The 14,688-nt window shown below is 32.5% G+C and overlaps 1 protein-coding gene across 3 annotated transcripts in view; it reads right to left on the bottom strand.

The window, feature by feature from the left end:
- The window catches only part of ST18 (ST18 C2H2C-type zinc finger transcription factor), a gene marked incomplete at both ends in the record, with an annotated part of 170,400 nt that overhangs the window by 62,249 nt on the left and 93,463 nt on the right, over positions 1–14,688 (bottom strand). For 2 of the 3 annotated variants that reach the window (XM_084282931.1, XM_084282932.1), the window contains 2 exons: positions 4,435–4,465; positions 6,395–6,449. In XM_084282931.1, the coding sequence (XP_084139057.1) occupies positions 4,435–4,465; positions 6,395–6,449 (86 nt within the window). Of the gene's footprint in view, positions 1–4,434; positions 4,466–6,394; positions 6,450–13,321; positions 13,433–14,688 lie in introns of those variants that run through there. The other variant, XM_084282930.1, reaches the window with a different exon arrangement.

Raw genomic sequence — 14,688 nt, 5'->3', positions numbered from 1 at the left:
AAAAGAATTACTATTGAATCATTCATTTTTAAATGCATTTTGGAATGCATAACCCATTTCTTTCATGTTATGAACTTTTCTTGAGTGGCCAAATTATCTGCTCTCCATCAAACTCTCTGCGTTCATTCCATTGCTGTCTGAAACTAGAGCTCAGATATAGCAGGATACATATCATCTACCAGTACTAAATAAAAAGTACTTTAGTTAGCAAAATACTTTTCATTATGCTGTCAATATTGCTATTTATATTGACATACCTCTTAAACATTTTTGTTAAATTTGAGGAATACATTTTAGTGACATAAATCTTTTGAAATACTTCAGTGCCATGGACTGCAAGGTTGCTTTCCTGCTTTCTCATTCTCCCAGTTAAGAGAAGCACAGGCTGCGGTGCCTTATTATCTCTCCTACCAATGAGACATCCAAGGCAGCTCTGCTCTACCACCTCTGCTAAAATATTCAAGACACTTATCTCTCTGTTTTATCCATATTGTACCTTTAATCTGAATACCCAAAATGTCTCACAACAAAACCAAGGGTTCCAGATAAAAATTACCTTTTCTTACTTTAAAAAAAAAAAGGCCCTTCTGATGAAAAGTTCCAACACTATAGAAAGTACATAACTACAGCCAAAAGAGAGCAGTTTTGTTCTACAGGACTTGAAACATAAGTGCCTTGTAGAGTCTTCACTAATCATTAGTGACAGAAGCCAGAAAGACTTGTTTTCACCTGTATCTAATCAAGAAATGGAACCATTTCTATTCAGACATGGACCTGGCCAAACTGATCTATGCTTTTGTAATCCCATGCTTGGATCAATCCAATTTGCTCTTCTTTGGTCTGACCCAGATGCCACTCCATAACCTACAGATGGTTCATCATACTGTATCCCATCTGTTAAATAGAACACAGTAATGAGAATACATCACACCAATATTCCTCACTTCCCTTTGGTTTTCATTCTAATCCTTAAACACAGCTGAAGGTCCTGGTCCTTTCAGTGGTCCATGACTAAATCATCTAAGAGAAGACTTCTTTCTGCTTCTTTCAGAAGATGGATTCAACAGAGAGGTTATGCCTGAAAAATGACAGGTTCAAACTTGAATATATGGGACAGAAAGCTCCTGGCTTCAGCACTCACTTTACCACATATTGTGTTTTGTTTTGTTTAGGTCATGATAAAAAATCAACCTCTTTCTGTGGACAGTTTAGCTACCAACAGAATAACTAAAACACTATATTCATGTATGAAAAATTAAAATATAGTTTGTAAGTAAATAGTTAAGGCTGAAAGGAGAAATAGTCTCATATTGAAGGGTTATTAATATCTTCCGAGGTTAGCATACTTCAACACTACAGAATATACAGTAGATAAATATGAAAATCTTATTAACTAATAACAATATTAATAATGTATATGTGTGTGAAGAAAATTATATGGGTTTTAAATTTGAAATTCTTCAAAGCATATAATAACATAAAATCAATATAAGTTTGGCATTTAAATAGGAGTGGTCATAGAATCACAGAAAGTTTGGGTTTGAAGGGACCTTAAAGATTATGTAATTCCAACCCTCCCTTCAGGGTAGGCACACTTCCCACTAGATCAGCTTACCCAAAGTCCCATCCAACCTAGCCTTGAACACTTCCAGGGATCCACAACTTCACTGAGTTCCAGTAGCTCAGCATGCTCTGACTAAAGAATTTATTCATTATGTCTACACTAATTCTACTTTTTGATTGTTTGTTTTTTTTTTATCTTTAAACCATTACTCCTTGTCCTATTACTATGCTTCCTGATAAAGAGTTACTCTCCAGCTTTCTTGTAGGCCTTTAGGTATAGTAAGAAAATGGAATGTGTACATGTCAGTAGCTGGTAAAAAAGTACAATGTTATAAAAAAGTACAATGTAAGAGAATTCTTAGTTATTTTACTTGACAGAAAAAAAATAAGCAAATAAACTATAACAACAACAAAAATTATTTGGCCCTTAAAGCAATGTTTTCCTTAAAATTTAATTCCTAAGTACTATTTCTCAGGAAAAGATGAATAATAGCAAAGCCATTAGCCAGACTTCTTGGTGAAATCTTGTCTTTCTTGAAATCAATACATTTTATTTATTTGTTTATTTATTTATTTATTTATTTTTGGCATTTAATTCCGTTAAGCAAGAATGCAACCCTAGAAATTATGAGAGAAATTTTTATGCATTTTTGGTGTTTTCAGCTCTTTGTTTCACTTTTTATTTTTTTCGTTCTCTACTTTTGTGAAACAACTTAATGAATAAGAAAGGCTAACAAATACTCTAGAACCAATCAATGTTACAAAACTAATAATAATACAATATGAGCATGTAAGCTTATGTAGTGCTTTTCATGTATAAGTATCCCAAGGCACTTTGTAACAGAAACTCAATAAGGAGTGCAAAAGTGCTTTGTCAGATAGGATAAGCCAGGGGAAAATGGGAAATTAATTAAGCATGGATTTAAATTTGTCAGCCAACACAGCATTTTCTGACTTGGTCAGAAAAGACAGTGGTTCAAATATCTTTATCTAGTGAACACAATAGACTTTTTCATTCTTTATTTCTGGAGGAATGTTCAATAGTTCTTCCATAGTAATATGAGTGTGAGTAATATGAACAAGTTAGGCTACATTTTCAAAAGGAAACCCCCACGTCTCTAGCTATTATTTTTCACACACAAGCAAATTCACAAAAGTTGATCACCTGAACTGTATGTCAATAAAGCCTTTTGACTGCTGAAATACCCAATATGAATTTTTGTGTAGTAGAAATCACAAACACCGAGTTATGGATTAGACCATCTTATTTTATTTTATTTTATTTTATTTTATTTTATTTTATTTTATTTTATTTTATTTTATTTTATTTTATGTTTAGTTCAGTGTTTTAAAAAAAGTGTGTTTCTTTAAAGATATACTACACACCTCTGCTAGAAAAAGTAATCTGCAACACTGTATTTCCTAAAATTGTATGTATTTGACAGGGAAAGTGAAATTGCTTGGGAAAACCTATAGTAATTGATAATGCATAAATTACAGCTTCCCTGATGTTGCAGAAACTTGCACATCCTCTATTTTTCAAACATTTTTCTCTGAGGAACACATGGACCATCCTCATTTTTGGATGACTGCCTCTTTGGATTAATGCATCCTTCTGGTGCATAAATTAGGGATGCACAGAGGAAAAAGGAGAAGCACTAAATCTCAGAAAACTGAAGCTGTACAGAAAAATGAGGTTCAGGGTAGAGCTGAGTAAGTGCCTCACCATGAATATTTTATCTAAAAAGTTAGCTTCCACTTCTGTTTGTCAGAAATATATAAGAAGTTTATAATTTCCTGAGTTTTATTATAAAACAAAACTCTAAAATATAATGTCTTAACTGCAAATAACTTCCTATAAATATTTCATGCCCTATATTAAGAGAGAGTGGCATTTTGATTGATCAAATAAATTACATGCTTTTGCTTTTATTCCCTAGATGGATGAGCCCACAAACACATACTTCAGACGCCTGCTATGCTTAGTAGCATGTGATGAAGAAGACTGAGTATGAGAAGTTAATTTAAGCAAAACTCCTAACAGTTTTTGTAAAAATGTTTCAGGATTTATATTGCAGAATTTGTGATTTGGATGAATTATTCAGGATTTACTTGTAAATATTTTCTGAGGGGAATATGTGAGTGAACATGACATAAGAGTGAACTTGTCCTCGTGAAAACCCAAATTTGATTGTACTTGTTCTTTGTTGAAGATTTGGTGCCAAAGGTATAGCAGATATAGCTCGTGGAACAGCTATTGGAAACTGATGTAAATATTAATAAAATTAAAATAGTAATATAAAAATTTTACTAGATTATTGATGATATCCTTGCAGAATTTGTTTATGGCTGAAATATCATTCTCTACACAAATTTGAAAAGTACTTGCTTCTACTTCAGTAAAATGTGGAAATTCAGCAAGCACTTGTTGAAAAATGAGTAACTCGTGCATTTAGAATTTACAGCAATTTACAGAGACTATCACCGTTACAAAAGTCATCTAACAAAACTATATAAAGACTAATGTCTCTTAGACTGTTGAGATGATAAAATGTTATAGTATTTATTACTGATCAGAAACCATACCTTTTTATTGTGTGCCCTGACATAGGCTACAAATAAAGACAACGTACCAGAATCCTGAACATTAATTTATTGCATTATTTTTGATTATGCTTACATAATTACTTCTAATCTTCTTATCTTTTGTATATTTAAAAAGTGAATCAAGTTTCCTTTGTCTGAGACATGCTATGTCTCTACATATTGAAGCATTTGCTGGATTTTCTATTAAATATTGGTACCCTCGGTATGAATTTATTGATATAATCAGAAAATAAAACTGAAAAAATAAACGACTTGAGTTCTTACCTGAGCTCTTGAGCTATAGAGTCCACTTGAACTGTTAATAAAAGCAGAAGGAAAGAATGAATTAGTTTACACTTCCAGACTTGTGCTTTCTTCAGCCTTGCACCTGCCCATCTGATGACAGAGGAATGGCTATCAAAACACAGGTGATTATTTCATGCTAACCAGAGGACTGTATCTACAATTAGCTACAAAGGCAAGTATTAACTGAACAAATAATTCTCATAGTTATTTTAGGACACATAAAACGTGAAGGATGATCTTCACTGGAAAAACAAAAAAAACAACAACAAAAAACAAACAAACAACAGAAAAATAAGAAAAACTGAATAGAAAGGAGGCACTTTTGTTTGTTGAAAGTGTAAAAAGTCTTGGCTTCTTCCAAATTTTAATTTAAGTTAACAGTGCTGAAGGCAGGTTTATAAATACCTGCCCATGCAAGGGTATGCAGCATACTGACAAAGCCAACAGGTGGTTCTAAGGATTATTCATGTTGCACAGGCAACTTTTGTTTTGCTTCTCAGAAAATTTTCTTGATCTATTAATTCATATACGTGTGTGTACGTTTGTATAAAATTATAAAGAAATAAAATTCATAAGTTTTAAAAATACGTAATTAGTGCTTTAAATGAAAAGAATATGAAAGGCATATCCGCTATTAAATTTGATTGAAATCTATTAGCTAAAACAGACTCTTTTAACTGAGAAGATATGCATGAGACTGCTGAGGTGTGAGAAACTTCCCTAATCAAAATATTTCCTATCCAGTAGCAAGTCCTCTGTTCTTATACTCTTGAAGTATATATGAATTTTACATTACTTTCAGAGAGCATTACTGAGAGATGTTTCAAAGACATGAAATGCTTATCTCTTTTGTATTTATCACCTCATCTGTGGAGAGTGGGTAGCATCCCCACTCGTTTTCTCTCTGTCTTTTTATCAGTGCAGTCTAGCACTTTTCACTCTTTGGTTAGTTGAGACTAAATAATTAAGACAAAACTGCTTTTTAATTTTTCATTCTGACCACAATTCAAAGCTGAAGGCACAATATTAACAACCCAGATCTACTGAATTGTGACAATGAATCAAACTAATCTTTTTTTTTTATTATTTTTTCCCTACAATCCTAAGAGTGTACAATTCCCATTAAAATCAGATTGAAAAATGGGCGCTTTGCACCTCTGAAAATAGTCATAAGCAAAAATGTTTGTAGGGAAGGCAAAACTTTGTCATTTATTTTAACGTATCTCAAATTTTCAGTCATTATCAAGAGTCACAAAAAGTGTTATGAATTAAAATAAAAAGTTATTTTCCTGAAAGGGTTGTATTGCTAGTCAATCATGTTTTCCAGATGTTGAGATCATTAAGGGCTTGTTTATCTCTCAGGACTGCATTTCCATCTGTTCTTTACAAAAAGAGGAATAGCTGGGAAATTAAACTATATTATAACTTTGCAGAATCAAACATAAGCACAAGTACTTTAAAAAGACACAAGGTTCTCCTCTGTTGCATACACCTGTGCCTTTTGATTAAAGTAACTTTACTTCTGGACCATTTATGCAGGTAATTTGCTGATAATTAATGGCAGTAGGCAGAAAAACACTCAGGTGGCCTAGACAAAGTTTGGTATGTTATTTCGAACAAATCCATTCAATATTGTCTAGCTTAGGAAAGATGTCCCTAAATAAAATCTTTGTTTGCATAATAAAAATCATATTTATTTATTTATTTATTTTGAGAATTTGTTCAAAGTAAATATCATACAGTAGATTTTTTTTCTGTTTTTCTTTAAGCCATAGCTAATAACATCGTGCCCCTTAATGTCATCAGTCTCTGTCCCGCCTTGATTAAAAAAGCAACCCTAAGGAAGCTACACACTCTCTTACTGCACATTAGGGACTGTGCACAGGAACATTTCATGGTATGCTGGACACAGGGTCATGAAACTTGCTTGCTAACTCACCCTTGGTTCCTTTTGAGCGTGTGCGCAGCTTTTTATTTTCCCCATCTGCATCCATCTGTAATATTAACACAAAGTTTTTAATTCATTCATTTTGCCATTGAGAAAAAAAGTCTCAATTTTTTCTTTGTTTGTTTTTTTTTTCCCACATTTCCAAAGAGTAGACAGTAATAGAAAGAATAATCATGCCTTATTAATCTTGTCAAAGAGATAAAAAGCCATCTGTGAATATCTAGTAAATACCTAAGAGATACCTTTAATGATACAGATTTGTTTAATAAAGTGATGGTAATGGTAACTCTTTAAGGTTTAATGACAAGGTCTACAGGTGTTAGCTGAAGGCATAAGGTTAGAAATTGCAGTGTTGTGTGACTGTTGCTTTTAACACTCACCTCCTGGAAGAAAAGGTCCCACAAAGCCCCAGTGCCTACAGTCATGCTGCATGATTGTAACTGTCGCATATCTGAGTAGCTGCAATGGAACCTGCATCCGACAACTTCATCCTTAGAGCATGAAAGCCTCGTGCTTGAATGTGCATAATTGCACACATACAGTTTTGAAATACTTCATCACTTAAATCAATCACTTCTCATAGAAGTTTTAGTCAAAAAGACAGTTACAGATTTGTATTAATTTTTGGGAGAACATAGCCTCCAGGTTTGCATTTCACATAAAATAGATAATTTATTATTAATTAATTTTTTTTTTTTTAAAAAGCTGCTTTCATAAGATTTCTAACTGAAATAAGGGATGCCTTGCAAGAATTGCAGTTCTCATGACACTTTTGGCTACATCTAAACCAGCAGTGGAAATACGCACCTTCTGGTCTTGGATCTGGCCCAGACCCATAATTGTAGGGGCAGGTTTTCAATCCATGGATTTTATTACAAACCCCTGAAATTCAAAGGGATTAAGATTTCATGTTCGGCTGCAGTGACATGCAGCAGATTGTATAACAGTATAATGTTGAACATGTCCAGAGAGAGAAAATCCTTTTCTTTCTAAAACTCTCAATTTTTAAGTATGGAAGAATCTGTCATAAGGAATTTTTGGCCAGGAAAAACAGCAGGAACTCAATTTTCTTCAGTCTATGGTAGTATCTTACTACCTATCTTTACACTGAATCTCAGTTTCCCTCTTTGTAAAATTGTGATGATCCAACACACTGCAGAGGAAGCAACTCCCATGTGTTTCTGAAGATCAATATGCAGAAACAACTGCAGACACCAGCATCTGATTTATATCACTGTGCTGGGCAATAGGTAGATGCATTCTATGGGTAACAGAAGTTGCCAATGCCTGACAACTGTGAATCTTTCTCTGTAAAAGGTCGCAAGACAAAAAGCCATGTCAGCAGATCCTCTCTATTTTTTCACCCTTCCTTACGGAAGATCAGCAGCACTGATTTGCCCCACAGGGGGAAGATGCAATAAGCTGTTTGTGCCTGTTTCTATGCATAGAGTTTGCAGATCTGAAGATTCTTTATTTTTAGCTTTACATGACTCAGATAACTGAGGTGTTTTGAAGGTCTAATCTGAAAGAACACTGCAGAATATGACAAATTTGACCTGAGAAAGAAAAAGAGTAAATCTAGCCTTTCTAGAGGTCAAAACGCGTTTCTTTAATTTCCTTTTTTTTTTTTTTTTCATTTATATATATTTTTCTGTTAATATGATTGCACATCATATACAGTTACAGGAATCAAAGTACCTATTTGTAGGAGAGAACACAAACATTTGAATAGACTATTTATGTACTTGAAGAAGTTTAATTCTAGAACTCAGGTTAGCAACATCTAAAATGAAACTATAAATTGATCGAAATGATTCTCAAACCCAGACAATGTTATCTTTTCTCTGTTTAAATTTACATCTGATGTTGATTATTAGAAGGGAAGAAACATAATTGGTTTGTGTTTAAGTATTGGGGTTGATGTAAGCCTTTACTTGTTACTATCCTTAAAACCTGGAGAATGAGTTTTTGCAATGTGACTGCAATGGTAATGGGAAACATGGCTCTGTTCTCTGATGCTGAGTTGTGATTGAAGGCACTGACCTGCCATAGACTTATAATAGGGGAGCAGGTGTGGCAATGATGGACTTTAATTTCCTTTAATAAACCTTTTATGTGCCACACTTTTACTGCCATTCTATGCTCTCCAAGGTCCTGCACATAATAGGTTCATTACTTTTGATTACTATAGTCTATTGAGACAAACAACTCCAGAACACACTATATATTATGTTCAGTTAAACCAATATAGACTATTTATCCACTGTGCATTATTTCACCTGCAACTCTACAGACAAAATTAACAACAGCTCCTGTAAGCTAAAACTATTAAAACCACTGGTACTCCTTTGTCATCATTTCATAATAAATACCACACCAATCACAGTGCTGCTCTTTTAATTATGAAACAAAAAGTGTCTACTGCTTCTACCGAACAGCAGTTACTTTCGTCTAAATAGCATGTTGTATTGTGATGAATATTTAAAAACTGCACAATGAGTGAAAACCAACAATAAAATCAATGTAGGTGATTTTTCTATTGATTTTCTTTCCTTGTAATAATTTGAAATTATGAGAGAGGTTTAATCAACTCAAACCTAAAATTTATTGTGCTGTTTAGCCCAGTACATAGCACATATTAAAAGAATCATCGTGTCCAAGTTGCATAAAAAAACCTCATAGTTTAACTTACAAAAAGTCCTATGCATTAGCTTGAAAATTATACAAAAGTAACTAAATAAAACTGTGAAATATTTCAAGTGTGTCAGCATAAATATCCCTCTTGCTCAAAATTTAAATACAATATCCTTGTTTTTTTGGTTTTTTTTTTTTGTTTGTTTGTTTGTTTTTTTTCTTCTTTCAGACATTGCCTAACATTTAAAAAAAGTGAACAAAGTTCCTCACTTCTGATTCTTATCTGCTTAGTGACTGTTTTACATGAAATTATATCCATAGACAGTCTGCAAGAATACAAACTTTTAAAATATCCTTGGAACATTAAAGGGGTTAAACTCTAAAAAAAAATTCCATCTAATTGTTTTAGAGGTAATTGTTATCGAGGTGTGAAGTTGAGAGATATATCTTATTACTGTTGTGTACTGCAAAGATAGGATGTATTCTGGGTGGTGCTTCATGCTTTCAAAGTCAGGGATTATTAGCCCTCCCTCTTGGTACATACACCGTCTTGAGACAAAAAGCCATAAAAGATAGACTGGTCATATCTGCACAAAATCCATGCACGATGTTTTTTGGTTTATTTTTATTTTTTAGCTATCAGGATAATATCTAAGTGATCGCCAGGGAAATTTTATCATGAGCTACAATCCCATATTTGTTAGTGGTAAGCTTCTCAAGTAAAAATATGTCCAATAACAACTAACTCTATGAATAGTGGAATGAATTTCATTGTGTCTTACAACTAGATTCTCTGACCTTATAAGTAGATTCTCTGATATGATGGGGTTTAAACTTGTCTAAACACTTTCTTTTCAAATTTAGTTGAAACTGTCTAAGGTACTTTAAAGGAATTAGTGGGAGAAACTAATTAGTCAGAAACAGAAAGAAACAGAGAGTTAACACGTATACAGTCCTAAATGATTAGCAAATCAGGCTAAGAAATGAGTAGCTGCCTTAAAGTTCCTTAGTTATGCTATATTTCTGTGATGTGGAAATTTACTGTATATGGTAATGTTGAGTTGTTTCCTGAGATCCTCTTCTGACAAATTTCACTATGTTGATGAATGCTTTCTGCCTGACTTAGTGAATTTCAATCCTCCCTCCTTCATTATTGGTTGAGACATAAGGCTAAGTCAGTAACTAGATCCCAGAAAACAGACTGGAGTCACTGACAATACTGCATATTCTGTTTGGAGAAACTGGAGTAACTTGCTACAGGGTATTCCTGTTTCTTCAAATGAATTTACTGGAGGAAGCACAGCAATCATACTTTTTCAGCAAACTATTTCAGAGTTCCTGGCTGCAGAAACCAAATGTTACTTTTGGTTGCTTTGCAGTCAGTGGACTCAAGAGCAGCACCTGGAAATACTTCCCTGAGTGAGAGAATTAGGATTTGGCTCTGAGTTTGTTTTTTTGTGTGTGTGCCTGGAGTCTATCTGTGCACATGTGCATGTACTGATATTATAATGGGATCCAAGAATATGACTAACAGCTGAAATAGGGCATGTGCAATAAATGTTAATAATAATAATAGTAATAGTAATTATTCCAATTTACTTGAACATTTTTAATTCTCAATTTTGGAAACTAAATTGATACTACAATCTTGGTAGGATAGTTTTACAGCATATTACTGTGAAAAAAAAAGCTATAACTTGAGAAAACCAGTGCTGCTGATACGCATAAAAATGAAACAGACCTTCTGGAAATAGTTATTGTAAGAGCTATGCACTTTCTAATTTCTAAGATAAACATTGGGCAAGCAAAAATTAATTTACCTGAGTGAGTGTCACATTTCTGGAGTGGAAGTCTGATTCCTTTAGTGTAACTAGATAGAGGAAACTAAATCACCAGTTTATCTTGTGGTAAGGTATATGAAAGTTGACATTCTCCTGTGATTTTCCAACTAAAATTTACATCTGATTTTAAAAATGAAATTTGGCAATTTTTTTGGCAATTTACTGGTTTTGAGAGGTCAGAAAAAGTTTGAGAGGTTTTGAGAGGCTTTTCTTTACTCTTTGTAGTGTGTAAACTACATAAGACTACATAAAGGTAAAATCTACATTTGTCATTAGACTGATGAACTTAGCCAGAAAAAAAAGATAGACATCTTCTAAGGCACACAAATCCATCCTTAAGTCTCAAACAAAAGCAACAAGCTCCATAATTGAAGTCAGACACTACTATGCACTACAAACCTCTCTGTGCTGTACCTGTGCCCTAAGTGACATAATATGGTGTGTTTCTCTCCATAAAATAACTAAAACCCTTGGAATAATTTTTTTTTCAGTGCTTTTGGTACCTACCTTTTAACAACTCATTTAAGAATAAAACAATAAAACTCATTAAAAGGGAATGTTGTCATAACAAAAAATACTTTTTTAGACAAATCATAAAGCAGCCAGTCTGAAGATTTCCTACAGCTTATTTGGAAATACATATCAGGACCTGGCTGTTCCATGAATATATGTGTGTGAAACACATCTTTCTGCCACTCTACAATGTCTATTTATTATTATTATTATTATTATTATTATTAGTAGTAGTAGTAGTAGTAGTAGTAGTATTTTACAATATATAATATATAATATATATGTAATATAATATATAATATATGATTCTATATATATTACTTATTATTATTATTATTATTATTATAGAAGTATTAATTTAAGACTGATGGTGAGAATTACGGGGCAAGAAGAAAATGCAAAGTGCACATATAGCAACTTCTAGATAAAGTTTATATATTCTTATTACTGGTTTTAAAAAATCCAGTCCAAAGACACTATTTTCAGGAACATTGATTGCACTGTGGCTTACCATTATTTGTTATTTTCTTTTAGTCACATTTATGGCCAGAAAGGATAAATAAATAAATAAATAAATAAATTACAAAGTAAGTGTTCTTGACAGCTATTCCTGAGAATATGACTTGTTGGGGGTTATTGATTATTCTTATCCAAGGAATCATCCCACCTTTATTTTTGAAACTTTTGCCTTAGTTTATACAATACTATACTTGATTTCTTTAGGAGGAAGTTGAACAACATGGAAATAATTGGTTCAAATGAATAAGTACATCTACTGAATGCAAACTTTATGTCTATAACATATAAATTATCAACAATTTGGCTGCATGTTTACCTATTTTTAAACGCAGATATCTTTATAGTGAAATCACTACTTCAAAATACGCAGCAGCAAAATAAACCTTAAATCAGAGACAAGCTTGAATAGCTTTGTTACAAGGATGATTTATTTTGATTCTCACTTCTGATTTCTGAGTTGTCACTGCTGTTGTATACTTCATCCATGCAACTTTGCACAACTGGCAGTGCTGAATATAAACCAAAGCCATATGTTTATGTCCTTTTGCCAAACGACTACAGCAAATAGTTGTATTATTCCCTTAGGTAACCAATGTGTGCCAAGTATTTCTATTAGTCTGCTTTACCAAGGCTTTAGAGGGCAGAGTCACAGTTTTATGAAATTAAGGGGCAACTGCTAGCTTTTTAAATTTAGGGAAAATATATATAGTCTACCATGCTGAAATGCAGCTTAGCATAAGGTGGTGTGTGATCTTACTTTCTGGAGGCTTGTTTCCTGGATTTTTATTTTTGATGTATTTCAAGATCTTGTCACTATTTCCTGGGTTACTATGTACTAAACATCGTTTTTCTTCCTAATGAAGAAAGGAAACATCAATATTCAAACATAACAATGTTTTGACACATAAAGATCTTTCATAAATATGATAAAGTGTTTATCCGACCCTACTGATGTATAATAATAATAATAATAATAATAATAATAAACCACTGTGCATTAATTGGAGGGAAAAAAAAAACAACACACACACAAAACAAACAAACAAACAAACAAAAAAAAAAACACAAAAAAGCAGTTCCTCACCAATTAAATTTAAGCATTGCATTAAGAAATATATTCTCACTCCTGAAGTCATATATATTCAAAAGTATTTGTGTTCTTGGTATTTAATATTAACGGATGATAGTTCAGAAACTTAAAAACTAGAATTTCTATGTATTTACAGAGGTTTATATCTTTTTCAATATCACTATTTCTGATCCTTGAAATCTAAGACTACTGTTCTTAAAACTGCAGAAGCTATAAAGGAATATTTTCACTGTGCATGAGACACTATACTAATATTAAAATAGAGATGTATTTTGATTCAAATTCTTTTTTTTTTTTTTTTTAATAAATTTAAAATCCCACCTTTGTGTATGTCCAGGTGAAAATATGTACAGATTCCAAAGGACCAAATTCGTCAATGTTTGTGCTCAAGATGCCTTGACTGATTTAACAGATAATCCTGAAATTCACTCTCTAAAACAACAACAACAAACAAAAACAAACAAAAAACAAACAAAAACACACAAACATAAACAAAACCCAGCCATACTACATAAAATACAGAGGAAATGGGACACTCATTACATCAAATGGACAAATAATTGTTACATTGTGTTTTTTTTCAAAGATGTGTTACATAGGCATGCGTTTTTTCTTTCACTATGGTATTTAAAAAAAAAAAAAGTTAATGTCTTTTCCACTAGCTTATCAACTTATAAGAGAAATTTTTCTTAATACACGGACAGAAAACCACTGTTTCTAAATCCTGAAAAATCCTGAAAAATCCTGAGAAATCCTAAGCCAAACAGTTTTACTACATCAGAACCCTTTTAACTGATTAAGATGGTTCAGTACATAATGTGAAATAAATGACACGCATTCTGATTTTTTATTTTTTACTTTGAATATCAGCATTTAAAGTTGGGCAGACTGATAGTGTTCTTACTGTAAGCAAGCTGACATCTTTGGTATTTCTGCATTTTTAATTTTTATTAATTTCAGTAAGGAAACTCCTGCCAAATTAACAATAATGATGAGAGAAAAAGAGCTGTAGCTTGTATCTGAGTATCTCAGTACTGAGAACTGAGTACTCTTATATTCAGAAATAAGGAATACCCACACCCTTCAAACACTTAAAAGAAAGTTGAATGCACTTGCAACCTGAGAATCTATGATTAGTTATTATACGGAGGTTCTGTATTAGCATCAGTCTTACCACTAGTAAAATATAAAATTTTACTGTCACTTGCAATTTCAGAGGTGCTTTTCAAATAATATTCAGTTTATTTAGTAAAATATATCTCTTCATTCTAACTATTCCAATTATAGATTAATGACAAAATTTGAAGATAAACTTCTGGAACTTCAAGGTGAAACTTTAAGTATTCATTTAATAATATCTGATTAAATTTTCCCAATAAAATTTGTAGTGTTATATTACTGAAATTGGAAAGGTTCATTCTAAATTGATTCGCAGAGAGGCTGGAGTTTATTGAGTGACTAGTTTCAGCTTGAGTCCCAATAGATAGAATATTAGTTGCATCCCATGAATAACTTTTAATTAAAATAAATAAGCTTTTATCAAGTAGCAAAACAGACAACAGATGCAACATGACGAAGAGGGGAGAAAAAGCAGAACAAAACATCCCAATACTGAAAAGTATTTTTAAGCAGTTTTTTTAGCCAATATGTTATGGAAAAAAAGAATGTTTTTTACCCTCAAAGGCCTC

Source organism: Netta rufina, assembly GCF_964035555.1.
Source record: "Netta rufina genome assembly, chromosome: 2".
Taxonomy (NCBI): Eukaryota; Metazoa; Chordata; class Aves; order Anseriformes; family Anatidae; genus Netta; species Netta rufina.
The sequence above is the reverse complement of the archived record's forward strand: the minus strand, read 5'-3'. Positions and strand labels throughout refer to the sequence as shown.